Source organism: Leptinotarsa decemlineata, unplaced genomic scaffold (genome assembly GCF_025532065.1).
Source record: "Leptinotarsa decemlineata unplaced genomic scaffold, Ldec_3_MD MMD2_tig00026307_RagTag_RagTag, whole genome shotgun sequence".
Classification (NCBI taxonomy): Eukaryota; Metazoa; Arthropoda; class Insecta; order Coleoptera; family Chrysomelidae; genus Leptinotarsa; species Leptinotarsa decemlineata.
In genome coordinates, this window is record NW_027412681.1 from 8,455,506 (window position 1) to 8,468,852 (window position 13,347).

General features: G+C 33.8%; 1 protein-coding gene across 1 annotated transcript; it reads left to right on the top strand.

The window, feature by feature from the left end:
* The first annotated feature begins 5,075 nt into the window (after positions 1–5,075).
* LOC111503682 (SAP30-binding protein) lies at positions 5,076–9,474 on the top strand. The gene is made up of 2 exons (XM_023158044.2): positions 5,076–5,731; positions 7,074–9,474. The coding sequence occupies exons 1-2, from the start codon at positions 5,227–5,229 to the stop codon at positions 7,403–7,405; spliced, it is 837 nt and encodes a 278-aa protein (XP_023013812.2). The 5' UTR covers positions 5,076–5,226; the 3' UTR covers positions 7,406–9,474.
* Positions 9,475–13,347: the final 3,873 nt, after the last annotated feature.

The following is a 13,347-nucleotide window of genomic DNA, read 5'->3' on the forward strand; positions in this document are numbered from 1 at the left end:
GAATTTACTCTCAAAATATCCACTCAAATAATAAATAAATAGTTCCAAACCATTAAATATTTCTTCTAACTTGATTATCATGCAAACTAGGAGATTTTTACCACTCATCTACTACGTAAACTTAGGTTGACGCACCACTTTTTTACAACTGTCAAGCAGTGAACAATTTCAAAATAAATGGTTAATACTAGGTTGCATATCTCAGTCTCAACTCTTATCACATCAACTAATATAAGAACTGTGCCGGTGATTAAGACAGTGCCACTATTTGATTAACCTTATTTTTATTAATGAGCTGATGAATTTTTTTATTCATATTCATACGTTTCTGTATATCGTGAAATGGTATTACAGGTCGACTGACCTGAGTGAAACTCTGCCAGATACTGAAAACCTGATTCGGTCAGGTCAAGAGGCAAGAAAATCAAACCACAGTCATTTTGTTTTGAAAGTCAAGTTGATCAAACTCTGGTGCCGATGTTTTAATAATGCTGTGCGAAAACTTGCAAAATATAATCAATATTCACTGATGAACACTTATTACTTTCTAGGGTTTGTCAAGTGTTACGTACCTTCAAAATACGCTGATTTGCTAGCTGGAGATGGACGAAAATGTGAAACTTCGAACCTAAGCGAGTTTTGATTTAAAAATCTTGTGCATTGTCCGCGGTACTGATCCAAACCGCGTTCACGTCGCGCCACCCCTCGAACAGACGGTGGATTTTGCCTATTTCTAAGAAACTAAGAGCAAAACATGAGGACTGCAGCGATATCAAGGTCTATAAGCAAGACCACTTCGAGACTCTCCTGATCCTCTTGTCAACCACCAATCATCTGGAAGCGCACGAAGGGGCGTAACTGGATCTGGGGGCAGAGGAGGATGACAAATTGTTACCGTTACAATTTTTTCGGAGTTTGCTCCTTCAGCAACCCCTCGTGAAAATTGAAGACCGAAATCTGTAAAATGGTTCCAAGAACTTTTCGAGAAGTCGAAATTTAGGAATTGAAGGCTTTCATGGGTTGGAAGTGGATGCCGAGGATGAGAATTTTTGTGACAACATGAGGGATTTCAAAAAAAAGTACCTCAATTACAAAAATTAACCATTTCACTGCAAAGGAGATCAGGATCTAATGTGAACGGTAAGTAAGGTGTACGATTTTAGGGAATGAAGTGGCTAAGGATGGTTTTCTGGGGCGTGAGGGAGTAGCCACCGACCAACAAGGCCCAACTTCACTGCCAATATGACATGTCATGCGCTTTAGAGATGTTCATACCAACCCTTTAATGACTCTGTTAACCAAATTTGAGCATTCTAGATGTATGCTACTTAGTACAAGTGTTACTTTAATTTCGTTCACGAGCGCTGTTATATCGATAATTTAATATTTATGATAAATTGCTCCACAGGTAGCGAGTAAGTGGTCTTTACAGAAGAATCAGTAACGGAGCAAAAGGAAAAAACATATCTGGTGAACCCTCATGATAAAAAAATTATAGACACACTAGATGAAAAATTTGATTACAGGCACCATGACAGGTGAAAATGAATGCAAGCTTGTAGCAAAAAAATAAAATATCAATGAGAGCGGTCTGAAGTAGTTTATTCACAAACACACCGACGTGTGTATTCACAAACACTTTACAACGATGGGCAGTTATATCGCATACTCGTACATCTGATTGGTACTGCTCCCGATGAAATCGAACCTAAATCAGTTGGACACTTTCCTAGAAAGTGAGCATATGAACAAGGTCTGATTTTACCTTTGTGAAGCATTGAAAGTAACTGAGGTGTGTACAAATTTTTAATTAAAAATCGTATTTCATGTTTCTGCCTTCATAATTTCAGTAACGTAAATAAACCCACATAAACACTATTATAAATAGTTTCATGTGGGACAATGTTCCGAAATTTCTCAAAACGGTATGCTGAACATGAAAGGTCCTTCGGTCCTTCAGACTAGATGAAGATGATTAGGCGTTTTCAAACCATTCCTAGGAATGCAACCACATTTTGCATTATGCAGGTGAGGAATGGAAACTCAATTATTTGAAATCCTTGAAAATTCATAAATATAAATATTACGGATGTAACCTACTAAATGATCAAATTGTGTACCCATATTGTCACAGATAAATAAAATACAGGTAATAAATTCTTCAAGGACCGAAACTGCAGTAACGTTATTCACAAATACAAATGGTATAAATAATTTTTCAATAATTTTTTACACAAAATACCTTTTTGTGTAAAAAATTGCGGAGTTTTTCTTGGATCTACCAATATTTTTGTAGTACATTGTACGTGTAATTAATTAACCATCCTACCAGCGCACGCGAATGAAGCATTTCGGTATTTTTTTCTTCCGACTTTACTTCACAAATATCATTATTTAGGAATAATTAATAAAAGTAGCATTATGCTAAACAGCTTATAGTCTTTCTCACGAAATGATTACCAAATATGGCTGGTAGTTCCAGAGATTGGCGCATTCAAACTAATAAAAAAACACTGAAATTTTATTGTATTAGTGAAAATGTTTGTGCTTTCTGATGGATGAGAAGGCATGACGTGTGTATTGAAAAAATATATAACTCGATCTTAATAGATAAAATCAAATAGGAAATTAATGATAATGAAGTCATTGTTGTAAGTACGCCCCTGTCCACTTACGACACGACCATTATATATTCCTATTGTGAAAGCGGAAAACTGGATTTATACGGGCACCTTCGCCAAATTCCACACTGATTTTAATAGACGTTGAAAGGATTGTTAGCTAGGTCTAAAAGTGTCATGCATCATTAAAGTATAATCACATGTGTTAAAAATTGAATTTTTATGAGTACTGAATAACGGTCTTAAGTAATAAGTGTTATTCAAACAACATATGGAGCTAACAATAGAATATTTCGTGTCATGTCTTGACAATAAGATTGATTGGAAGATAAACCTATCTTCCGGGTTTTCCTGAAGCTGAAAAAGCAAATGCGCCACTGGAATCAATGAAGTCGCCCCGGAGCGCAAATTAATTTTTGTTGTTTCATAATTTCATGATTTGTATTACTTTTTTCTTCATAGTATTCAAAACAATTTTTACAAAACTAATTTTTTGTTGAGTAAATAAAAACAGACATATAAACACATAGTAAACTAAAAACGTGAGTAAGTAGAAAGTTGAAGTCATGAAGTTTATAAAAAACCTAACTATTGATTAGCTACATATTGAGGATTGCAATAACTTTGGAAAAAATACCTTACGAAGAGCCTATGGAAAATGAATAGTCATTACTGGCCTTGGAATTAATATCTTTCAGGATATAGCCCATATCGAAGACTCATATTACATCTAAATTCAGTTTTCATACTTGTTTCCATATGTTCAAAAATGTTTCATTAAGAAAACATTTGATTTTCAAAAATAGTTTCAGTTCTTTTCTGAACCTACATATGTAGCTGTAGTACAAAGTAGGTGTGTTTGGTGATTTAAAAGTGAATTTATATATGTAAATTGTTCAATAAAAGAACATCGGTTTACGATGTTTTAACAACGAGGAATAAGACATGAATTAAAGTTTTCAAAAATGATTTATAATATCCGGTGTTATGATAAACAAGTGTGATGGAATTGAATTGGCCAATACTTGTTGAAAATCTACAACTTATTAAAGTAAAACTATATTTAAAGATTTTCATCCAACAGTTTACATCATCCAACGGCTCACAAAAACACAATACGCTTCCTCGATTTTCCATACTGACTGAATTCTACTTGATTTGTGCTTTATATAATGACAAACTGTATCATATGTGACCTTCTACCAAGTTGGAAACTGCGAAAACAAGTCATTTACCAGGTCTAGCGACATAGGACACATTGACATGGCTGGCTACAGTGTCGATTGAATCAGCAGTTTATGAGTTGACTTGTAGTTCTTTCCCAACATTTTGTATTGGCCAAACTGGGAAAACCTTCTCTCGAAGAACAAAAGAACATAGAAGTAGTTTCTTGAATGTGAAGACCAATTCCACATATGCAATCCTTATTTTAGCAGACGGGCATGAGTTAGACCACGACTGTGAAATATTATCTACATTTGGAAGAGTAAGGTGTGAAGCTCAATTTCACGGAATACTTAGAAATCAATATATTCAAGAATTCGGAAATTTTACTGAATGACTAGATAGAATTAAATTCTTCTCCTCTTCCAAATCTGTTTTCCAACGTGTAAATTGGTAATTAGTTTATTACATGTTCATTTAATGAGATGGTGACATTTTTTCATGATGTTCAAGTTTTTGATTAGCTTATACCTGAACATACGTAAAATTATTAGTTATTGAGTAGGTTGAAGGTCATATGATTCAAAATATTATTATACGAAGCACAAATTGTTCATGTCAAGTGGAAATCTCACATTGAAGTGTTTTTGAATGCGTTAAAACACACCTTATATGCAGGATTCCTAAAGAAAACCAGTGTTCCTTTAAAAAAAAATAATAAATAACAGATTAAACATATTTACAAAATAGCCACACCATCCTATCAAAATACTCCACCTCTCTTTTTATGTTGAGGCTTTTAACTTTTTTTCTCCACAAGCACTTTGAATTCTTCTACGGGGAATTAAACTATACATATTTGAACATTTTTAAGTACATAAAACAAATAAATAAGTAAAAAGATTGATTACACAATAAATATTTCACAACATACCAAATCAAATATATGATATATTTCATGGAAAATAAAATAAAAAAGGTATCTCTAAGTAACACAAAATTGAATATTGTTACGTACATACTACTAAATACATATATAAATATTTATTTTTCAAATGAAAAATCAATCCCATAATTTGTTTCTCAACACTTAATTGGTTGGTTTGAAGCTAATTACATCCCCCAACTGACGATAGTCTTGCAGTATTGTGTAAAGCAAGACTTCTGCTCTCCCAGGACAAACTTTCCCTAGTTAATCTTACACAACGGGAAGAGAGCTGGTCATATAGCAACAATTCAGGAAGCTGAGGCCAATAAAGTAGGGAAAAGGAGAAGAAGATCGACTACAGACATTTGACATTGACTGTCGAAAAAAAACAGTGTGAGTTGTTTTGGTGTCTCTCGTCTTTTTGAATAATTGTTTTTGATTTCCTTTAAAATAACTAGAAGAGTCGAAAGTCTATTTCACATTCATCCAAACTAAAAAAAACAAAAGTGAGGTATGACTTCAGCTTTGGCTTCACTGACTGCTACTTACACTGATTCTGAGGGCGAAGACGGTAATGATGACCAAAAGGAAAACGGTGAGTTTGATGTGTCAACGAAATCACCAAGTAACTCCTTATCCGAAAAATCAAACAATTCATCAAGACCCCACAGCCCTGCTACGATAAGAGTCACCACAAGAGTAGCCAAACTTGTTTCCTACCATGATGACACCGTTGCTTCTGATGATGAAGGCGAATCTGAAGGAGTTCCCCACGAAGTCATCGTTATGGTGGAGAATAATAAATTAGAAGAAAACATGGCCAATGATGATGGAGTTACGATTCCGCCAGAACCAACTGGGCATTGTTCTATTGAATTGCAAGATAAGATCACGAAATTTTACGAGAAAATGCAAAATGAACAGCTGGATATGAATTCTGTCATTCAGAAAAGGAAAGACTTCAGGAACCCTAGCATTTATGAGAAGCTGATACAGTTTTGTGACTTGAATGAATTAGGTATGCAGGAAAGTTATTTTATTTAAGAACTACTTCTGCAATCCATTCTTCTGTAATCTGTTCTACTTTGTATTCATTTATTCATTACATGACTAGCAATACAAACAGAATGGATCCAAAAAGTACCTTCATTTTATGTTCGTAAAACAATATGTATCAAACACACTACATTAGTAATTAATATAAATGGAATGAATAATATACAATGAACCAATAACTAATTATTGATTCCACATAGTTTTTGAATCTAAGGAAAGAGAACCTAGGCTTTTCAATATCATGGTGATATATCCTTGAAAAAAGTACTCACTTTATTCACGGGGAAAAAGTAATTTCATAAAAAGTGACATTTGTTACCTGTCATCAGAGATAAAATGTCGAAAAAAATTTCCATCGCAGAAAAAAAAATTAAATTTCTACCTTTACTTTTGTGTATATATAAATAAATAAATATATATAAATATATATATATATATATATATATATATATATATATATATATATATATATATATATATATCCGTGAAAAAAGTACTCACTTTTTTCCCGAGGAAAAAATTAATTTTATAAAAAGTGACATTTTGTTACCTGTCATCAGAGATAAAATGTCAAATTTTCTCCCATCACAGAAAAAACTAACATTCTAGTCAAAGTTCTGGAAAATTCAATAATGAAAAGTTGTATACCGTATTGCTAACTTGATGTCAAGTTAGCCAGACCCATTTTTTTTCAACAAAAAGAAAAAACAGGTTCAACGCAATTGATTAATTTGAATGTAAATTCCCATAGAATCAGAGGGTCAGAGTTGGAAGTTTCTCAACACGGTACTAGTTATGGCTCAAATAAATCCATTACTAGAATGCTTAAGACTAGCAAACAAAAATAGGATTGGTATTGATTTATTTGATTCATTCAGGTAGAACATATTAACCTACTATGAAGAAAGTACTGATAATTTATTGTTGTGTTTTGTTTTCAAGTATCAATAATATGTTCATTGTAAAAAGTCATATACATGAATATATATTTTGGAAGCTGCCTAATAATAGTAAAATTATACTATTCTATATTTCTATTGTTAATGGAAGTAAGTGCGATTAAAATCTTATGATAAACTTGTTACCTCTGAATCTTTTTATTATATATTATTATAACTACTTTGGCTAGTTCTTTAACGTTTGTAACAGTGTTGTTTCAAAAGCTTCTTGCCCCCTATAACATGTCTTTTTCCAGATGTACATCATAAGACATCAACTTGTTTTTACTCTTGAGTAAATGGATATTTTGAAAATAATGTTTCACCGTAAAAATAAAGTATTGATTCCTGGTTTTATTTTCTCAGGAACCAACTATCCTCCCGCAATTTATGATCCAGGAAAGTGGACCAAAGAATCGTATTATGAAGAATTAGCAAAAGTCCAGAAAACAGAAATGGACAAACGAGTAAAAGATCGCAAAAACAAAGCAGATATGGCTACCATCGCGAAGAAAAACGAAGATGACAAGAAAAGGAAAAGCAAGTGGGACCAGCCAGGTGGAGGTGGTAGTAGCAGTCAACCTTCAAACATAAAACCAGCAGGTCTTGTTCAGGCCTCGCTCACAACTAGCTCGACAGGAACGAAAGGAACTGTGATATCAGCTTTTGGGTCATTGCCGAAAAAACTGCGACTGTAAGAAAGTTATTTGAGTAACAAAGGATTTAGTTGACTGAAGTATTGGTGTCAAATACGTTCGTCTGTCATATTTGATCATAGAGGTGGAGAGACAAATGATTCTGATTGGATGTGAGATTCATCATCATTTCAGTGTTTCTATGAAAGATTATTCATTCCCAATACAGAGCGGTGAAAATTTCAACATCAAAAAAAGAAAACATATTCCTTGCGTCAAGGGGTATCCAAATATACTCAGTGTGTGTGTTATCCCATTTTTAATATTTTCCAAGTTATAAATTTTAAATGTATTTTTGAGAACTTTCAGCCTGAATTACTGGTAGGCTTTTCAGAATTTTGCAAAATATTCCATTCATAAAATAATCAGCTTCATAACATCATTGCAAGTTACAGGTAGAATTGGAACTTCTGGTATGAATGTTTATATGTAAAACACATTTCTCACACCAAAACAATGGCTGTCAACGCGTATTTTGCTAACCTAGTTAGTATTATCGGGAAATGACCGAAACTAAATCTTACAACTTACAGTATTAGTTATTGTGTTGGTTTATTTTATCCTTATTCATATGTTCATGACATTCCTCTGGTTTCTGCTTGTAATTATTATGTATGAAAGTAAACAATGAGCTGTTCGAAATAGGACTTTTATCGCTGTTTATTGATTTATATTTTTTGTTTCTCAACTTCAAAAGGTATCCAAAATCTTGTTGTGTTTCCATTTCAACAATTTCAAATATTTCTTCAATGTCCGTTCTCTAAGGAATGTTTAGCGACACTGGACTTCTTTGATCTATGGAACCGAAAGTCAAGAACTTACTAAGTCACTCCCTAAATTTTTGTAGTGTCCGACCGAAACTGGTTTTTGTGACCGATAACGAATTTCGGCAATGGTCTCAGTTTCGGCCGAAACCGAAACTTCCTTACACGGATTATGTTTCCAGGGAAAAATAAAGAAAACATTATTATAATCAGTCCGTCTTTATTTTTTTATCTTTAAATTACAATGTTATGCACTCTTACATTTTTACTTATTGATAATCATCATAAAAAACTCTTATTCAAGAAAAAATATTAATTGCACCTTAAAAATACTTAAAATAGGTAAGGTGTTCATTTGAGTAGGTGTAGATTCTTCTTTTGAATATTATTGATGGGTTTTCAAAAATATATATATGAAATTACTTATTTGAGTTGATACCTAATATCACAATAGTGATGATTAGGCACGTAGAAGCGGCAAAATGTCTTCGTCGATTGTATGAAATTCAATGAGCCGAACATAACCGATCACAGCGCGGGAACTCCTGAATGCAGTTTCTGTCGTAGTTTTGGCAGGTTTGGCACCGAAAACCGTTTTTTTGCCGAAACTAAACGAAACCAAACTTTCGGTAGGACACTAAATTTTTGTTTTTCGATCAACTTATCAACTATATCTGAAGGATACCCCTCACTTTCAATTTTTTTCTTGATATATCTTTTTATACTTAAGGAAAATATGATGAGCCCATAGATAAGAAAATATCCCATAGTGGTACAATAACTCGGTACAAGAAACATGTTTCACATATTCGGTTTCATAGACCAGAGAAGTTTAGTGTCGTACAGCATTCCTTGGAGAACGACAACAGGCTATTAGAGGCTTTGAAAGTTTATAAATCGAAAAATATGGAATGAGATCTAAGAACAGCAATAAGGGATCTTTTACGAACAGTATCATAGCAAGTTGCCATAAACTTACGAATTAGGAATAAGGATATTTACAAACTAACATAATTTACAAACTAAAACAATAGGAATTCATTTGATAGCCTTTAATACCAAAGGTTATAAAAGACCTCATTTGAAAGATTTACTTTTATCATCTTTTAATGATGCTTACCTGGTTGGAAAAATCATTCTTATTAAATTCATTTCATGCCAGAGGTTCCAATTGTACGTATCAAGCGCAGAATCTAATGTTTCTTTATTGATGTTATGGTTTGCACCACCCTGTATATTAGAGGTGATGATCCAGGTGTACAGTATCGTGTATATCACTTTATTAATAGAATATATTAAAGAAAACAATTATTGATTTATTCCCTACCATTCAGATATCAATAAATCATTGAATGCTCAATTAAAACCACACTATACAATCAAAAACACTGTAACAAGTGTATAACAGTTGGTTTGAAGGTGGTTGACAATGTTTTGTGGTTATTTTATCAGTTCGGACTTCCATTGTCTAATAAAATATAAATTGATTTGAAAAAATTAAAAAGATTAACCGAAAATAACGATTTTATTAAATAATAAACTGAAATTACAAAGAAATAACATACAAGCAACAACCAAAAAAATTAAAAATTGAAATAATAAAAGCTGAGAATTAAAAATATCAACAAAAATTGAAAAATAAAAATTAAGATTCCAAACCAAGTTACATTTTGATTGTTAGTATCCACAATCGTCTTCGGGTGATAACTGGACTTATTCCCCCGACAGCCATCTTGGTTTCGGACAGGTTGGAGCCTGGCTTCCTTACCCTTTGGACTGATGTTCGTCAGGAAGATAAACAGGTCAAGCCTGATTTATGGGATGACGGCATGAATGTCCTCAGACATCAGTACCGCCCTTCACGTGGACACCTACCTGGCTGGGGTGTTTGGATGAAGATATTGTTCATCTTTTAACGGGGGACATGAGGGCCTCACTCGACAGAGCGTCTGGGCCTTCTATATCGGGAGGAGTCGTCTACAGCATAATCCATAGCTTCCCTAACTAACGGATTATCGTGGGTTTCTGCGTAATCAAAGACTTGCCGATTCCTCGACTGAATGGACTGCTTAATGGAAGGCAAGTGCAAATCTCTGCGGATGGCTTCATTCCGCACGAACCAAGGATCATTCACAATTATTCTCATTAACTTATTTTGCAATCTCTCCAGAATGGAGATATTATATGTGACCGCTTGTCCCCAGACGCCTGAAGCGTACATGATGACAGGCTTGAACATAGTTTTATAGATCGTAATCTTATTCTTAAGGCTTAATTTGGAACGTCTGTTGATCAGAGGGTACAGACTTTTGATCCGACCCTCGATCTTTGCCTTCACGGTTGTGATGTGCGGGTTCCAGGTGAGCCTACGGTCTATTAGAAGGCCGAGGTACTTTACTCGCGCTTGCCAATCGATCTGCCTTCCAGAAATCTTCACTATTCTGGCCGGAGAAGATATCGTTCTTCCCATGGTTATCGCCTGGGTCTTGTCCGGGTTCACTCGGATCTTCCATTTGAGGTACCAGCGCTCGAGGTCGTCCAATGCACGTTGCATGTAGACGACACCGAGCTCCCGACCCATGGAAGATGAGAGGAGAGCCGTGTCATCAGCGTACAGGGATATCTTCACACGCTCAGACCTCGGAAGGTCACTGGTGTAAAGTGAGTACAGCGTAGGGGAGAGGACGGCCCCTTGTGGCACTCCAGCGAGGATCTCTCTGTTGTCACACATATAGCCCTTTTACGGACTTGCCATTATACAATGAACACATAAATAGTGTGATTGAAAAAATTAACAATTGAATAATAATAAAAAGTATCAGTTTTATTTCGAAAATACAAATCATGAAATTATAAAACTACAAAAATTAATTGGCGCTCCAGGGCGACTTCATTGATTCCAGTTTCCAGTGGCGCATTTGCTTTTTCAGCTGCAGGAAAACCAAAAAAAAAGCAAATATCAATTAATTATTAATAATAATAATCAGCACTTTCTTCATAGTAGGTTAATACGTTTAACTTGATTTTTAAAATTTTATTGATATTTTTGGCACTGTGGAAATTTAAATTGTTAATTAGTTATTATGTCTTGTAAGATTAGGATGTATCCTATAATAAAGATTGAAAAAAAAGAAGTATGAATTATCGAACAAATTGAGTTGGAATGTAATCAAAATGTCTCATACATTGGAGATTTGTAGATGCGACGCAATAGTTCTCCAGGAACTAGTTCAGATAGTGAATGGAATGCAACTTTACAAAATTATGATCGTGAAAACCGAAAATTTTGGCTACGTTTTATTGATTATGAGAATGCATTTCATCGTTATTCGGATGAAAAATTCAAGTCATTTCAGGTACATGATTTTGTATTACATAATACCGGTAAATTTTGAAAATGTCATGTCTAATTACACACTTGGATTATACTCTAAATTTGTGCTACTCTTAAATTTACTTCATTATGTGTAAGTAATTATTCCAGTGATTAATCATGAGATTGAATAATGGAATAAGTTAAGAAATCAGAAATGAATTACGTATAACAGATAACATTTATGTCATATTTCAAAAATTGCGCCGAAATAGTCTCAACATCCACTAATGGGTCGTTGTGAGCGAAAGTAATGACGTCATGAGTGACGTTTTCGACGCGACCACAACGACCGCGGTCATTATGTGGAACGGTTATGCATTTTTATCGTTTTGAGCGCTTCGTGGAACGCACGGATAATGTGTGGTGCTGCAGGTTTTCCTGAAGCTAAAAAAGCAAATGCGCCACTGGAATCAATCAAGTCGCCCAGGAGCACCAATTAATTTTTATTGTTGTTTCATAATTTGTATTACTTTCTATTTAAATATAATAATAATAATAAAAATATAAGTTTATTTATGACATTTAGTAATATATACACATGAAATAACAGACAAATTTCTAAATAAACTGATGATAACCTGATTTCTTGAATTTGGATGTTTTATTTTTATTATTTTCAACTAACTTTCCCAACGTATTTCCTGATCTATATGCAATTTCAATGTACAACATGTGACCCTTCTGCGCTTCCGTACTTCGCTTGACAAATTTAGAAATTTCCCGTCCATGTGATTTATTTCTTGTTTCTAAGTGGAGAAATTTATAATTTTTTGAACTTCAAGGTGTTTGGTCTGTTTTAAAATTGTCGACAGGTTGTTTAGTAAAGAAACGTCTACCTTCTCAGTAATTTTCGTGAGCTATGGCCTCCTAATTTGGTATATATGCAGGATAATATGTTTAAAATGGCGACGAATAGAAGTAAAAGAGTTTTGTTACAACTGAGAATTGTGCAAAAATGTGTATTTCCGACATTATCTATATCTTCCCAAAGTTATCCTTTTGAAGCCAGTTATTAATGTGAGCAACCACGAAAATTTTCGCCTCAAGAGGACGCTGAAGAGCGTGAGGTCAGGTCTCGTTGTTCTTTCGCCACTAAGAAGGACGTTTTTAGCGGTACTGTGACAAGTATTGTAGCCTATATAGTCAGAGCTGGTTTCTTATATGCTTTAACAAAAACAGTTATGAATGTTATAGGTGTTAACATTTTTTAAATCAATGAGAAGTAAAAGATGAAAAAATCTATCAATGAATGGTTAAAAATATTTAAAATAACTGGACCGAAATATTCCGATGACTCAATTGAAAGAGGAAACATGAGAACAATAATAATATTTGGGCTATGCAAAATTGAGACCAAATAATGAAAATCATTGGTGAAAAAAAATGCAAGAAACGAAAATAGGAATAAATATCTCAAATCAAACTACTTGACGACGTTTCGATTGTTAGTATCCACAATCACCTTCGGTTGATAACTGGTTTATGTTTATTTATATTGTTTGCATATTGTTGTTTTTTTCATAAGTTTGTGTTTCTATAATTTCCAAATTTTATACTCATTGTTCATTTTTTTTGTCTGATTTTATAGTACCTATCATGTCTTTTTTCAACTCATCATATTTTTCATATTTGATTAAATACCTTTTTTATATTATAATTATTTTTCTTCTCAGATAGATTTCATTGCCAACTCGTAATCATTCGGACCAAAATGTTTGTTGTACCCGATAGGCTATATTCCTCCCCCATGCTCCTCCCGGGTTGAGTGCCCTGAAGTAGAAGCTTTCCTTCCCCCTCCAGCTAGT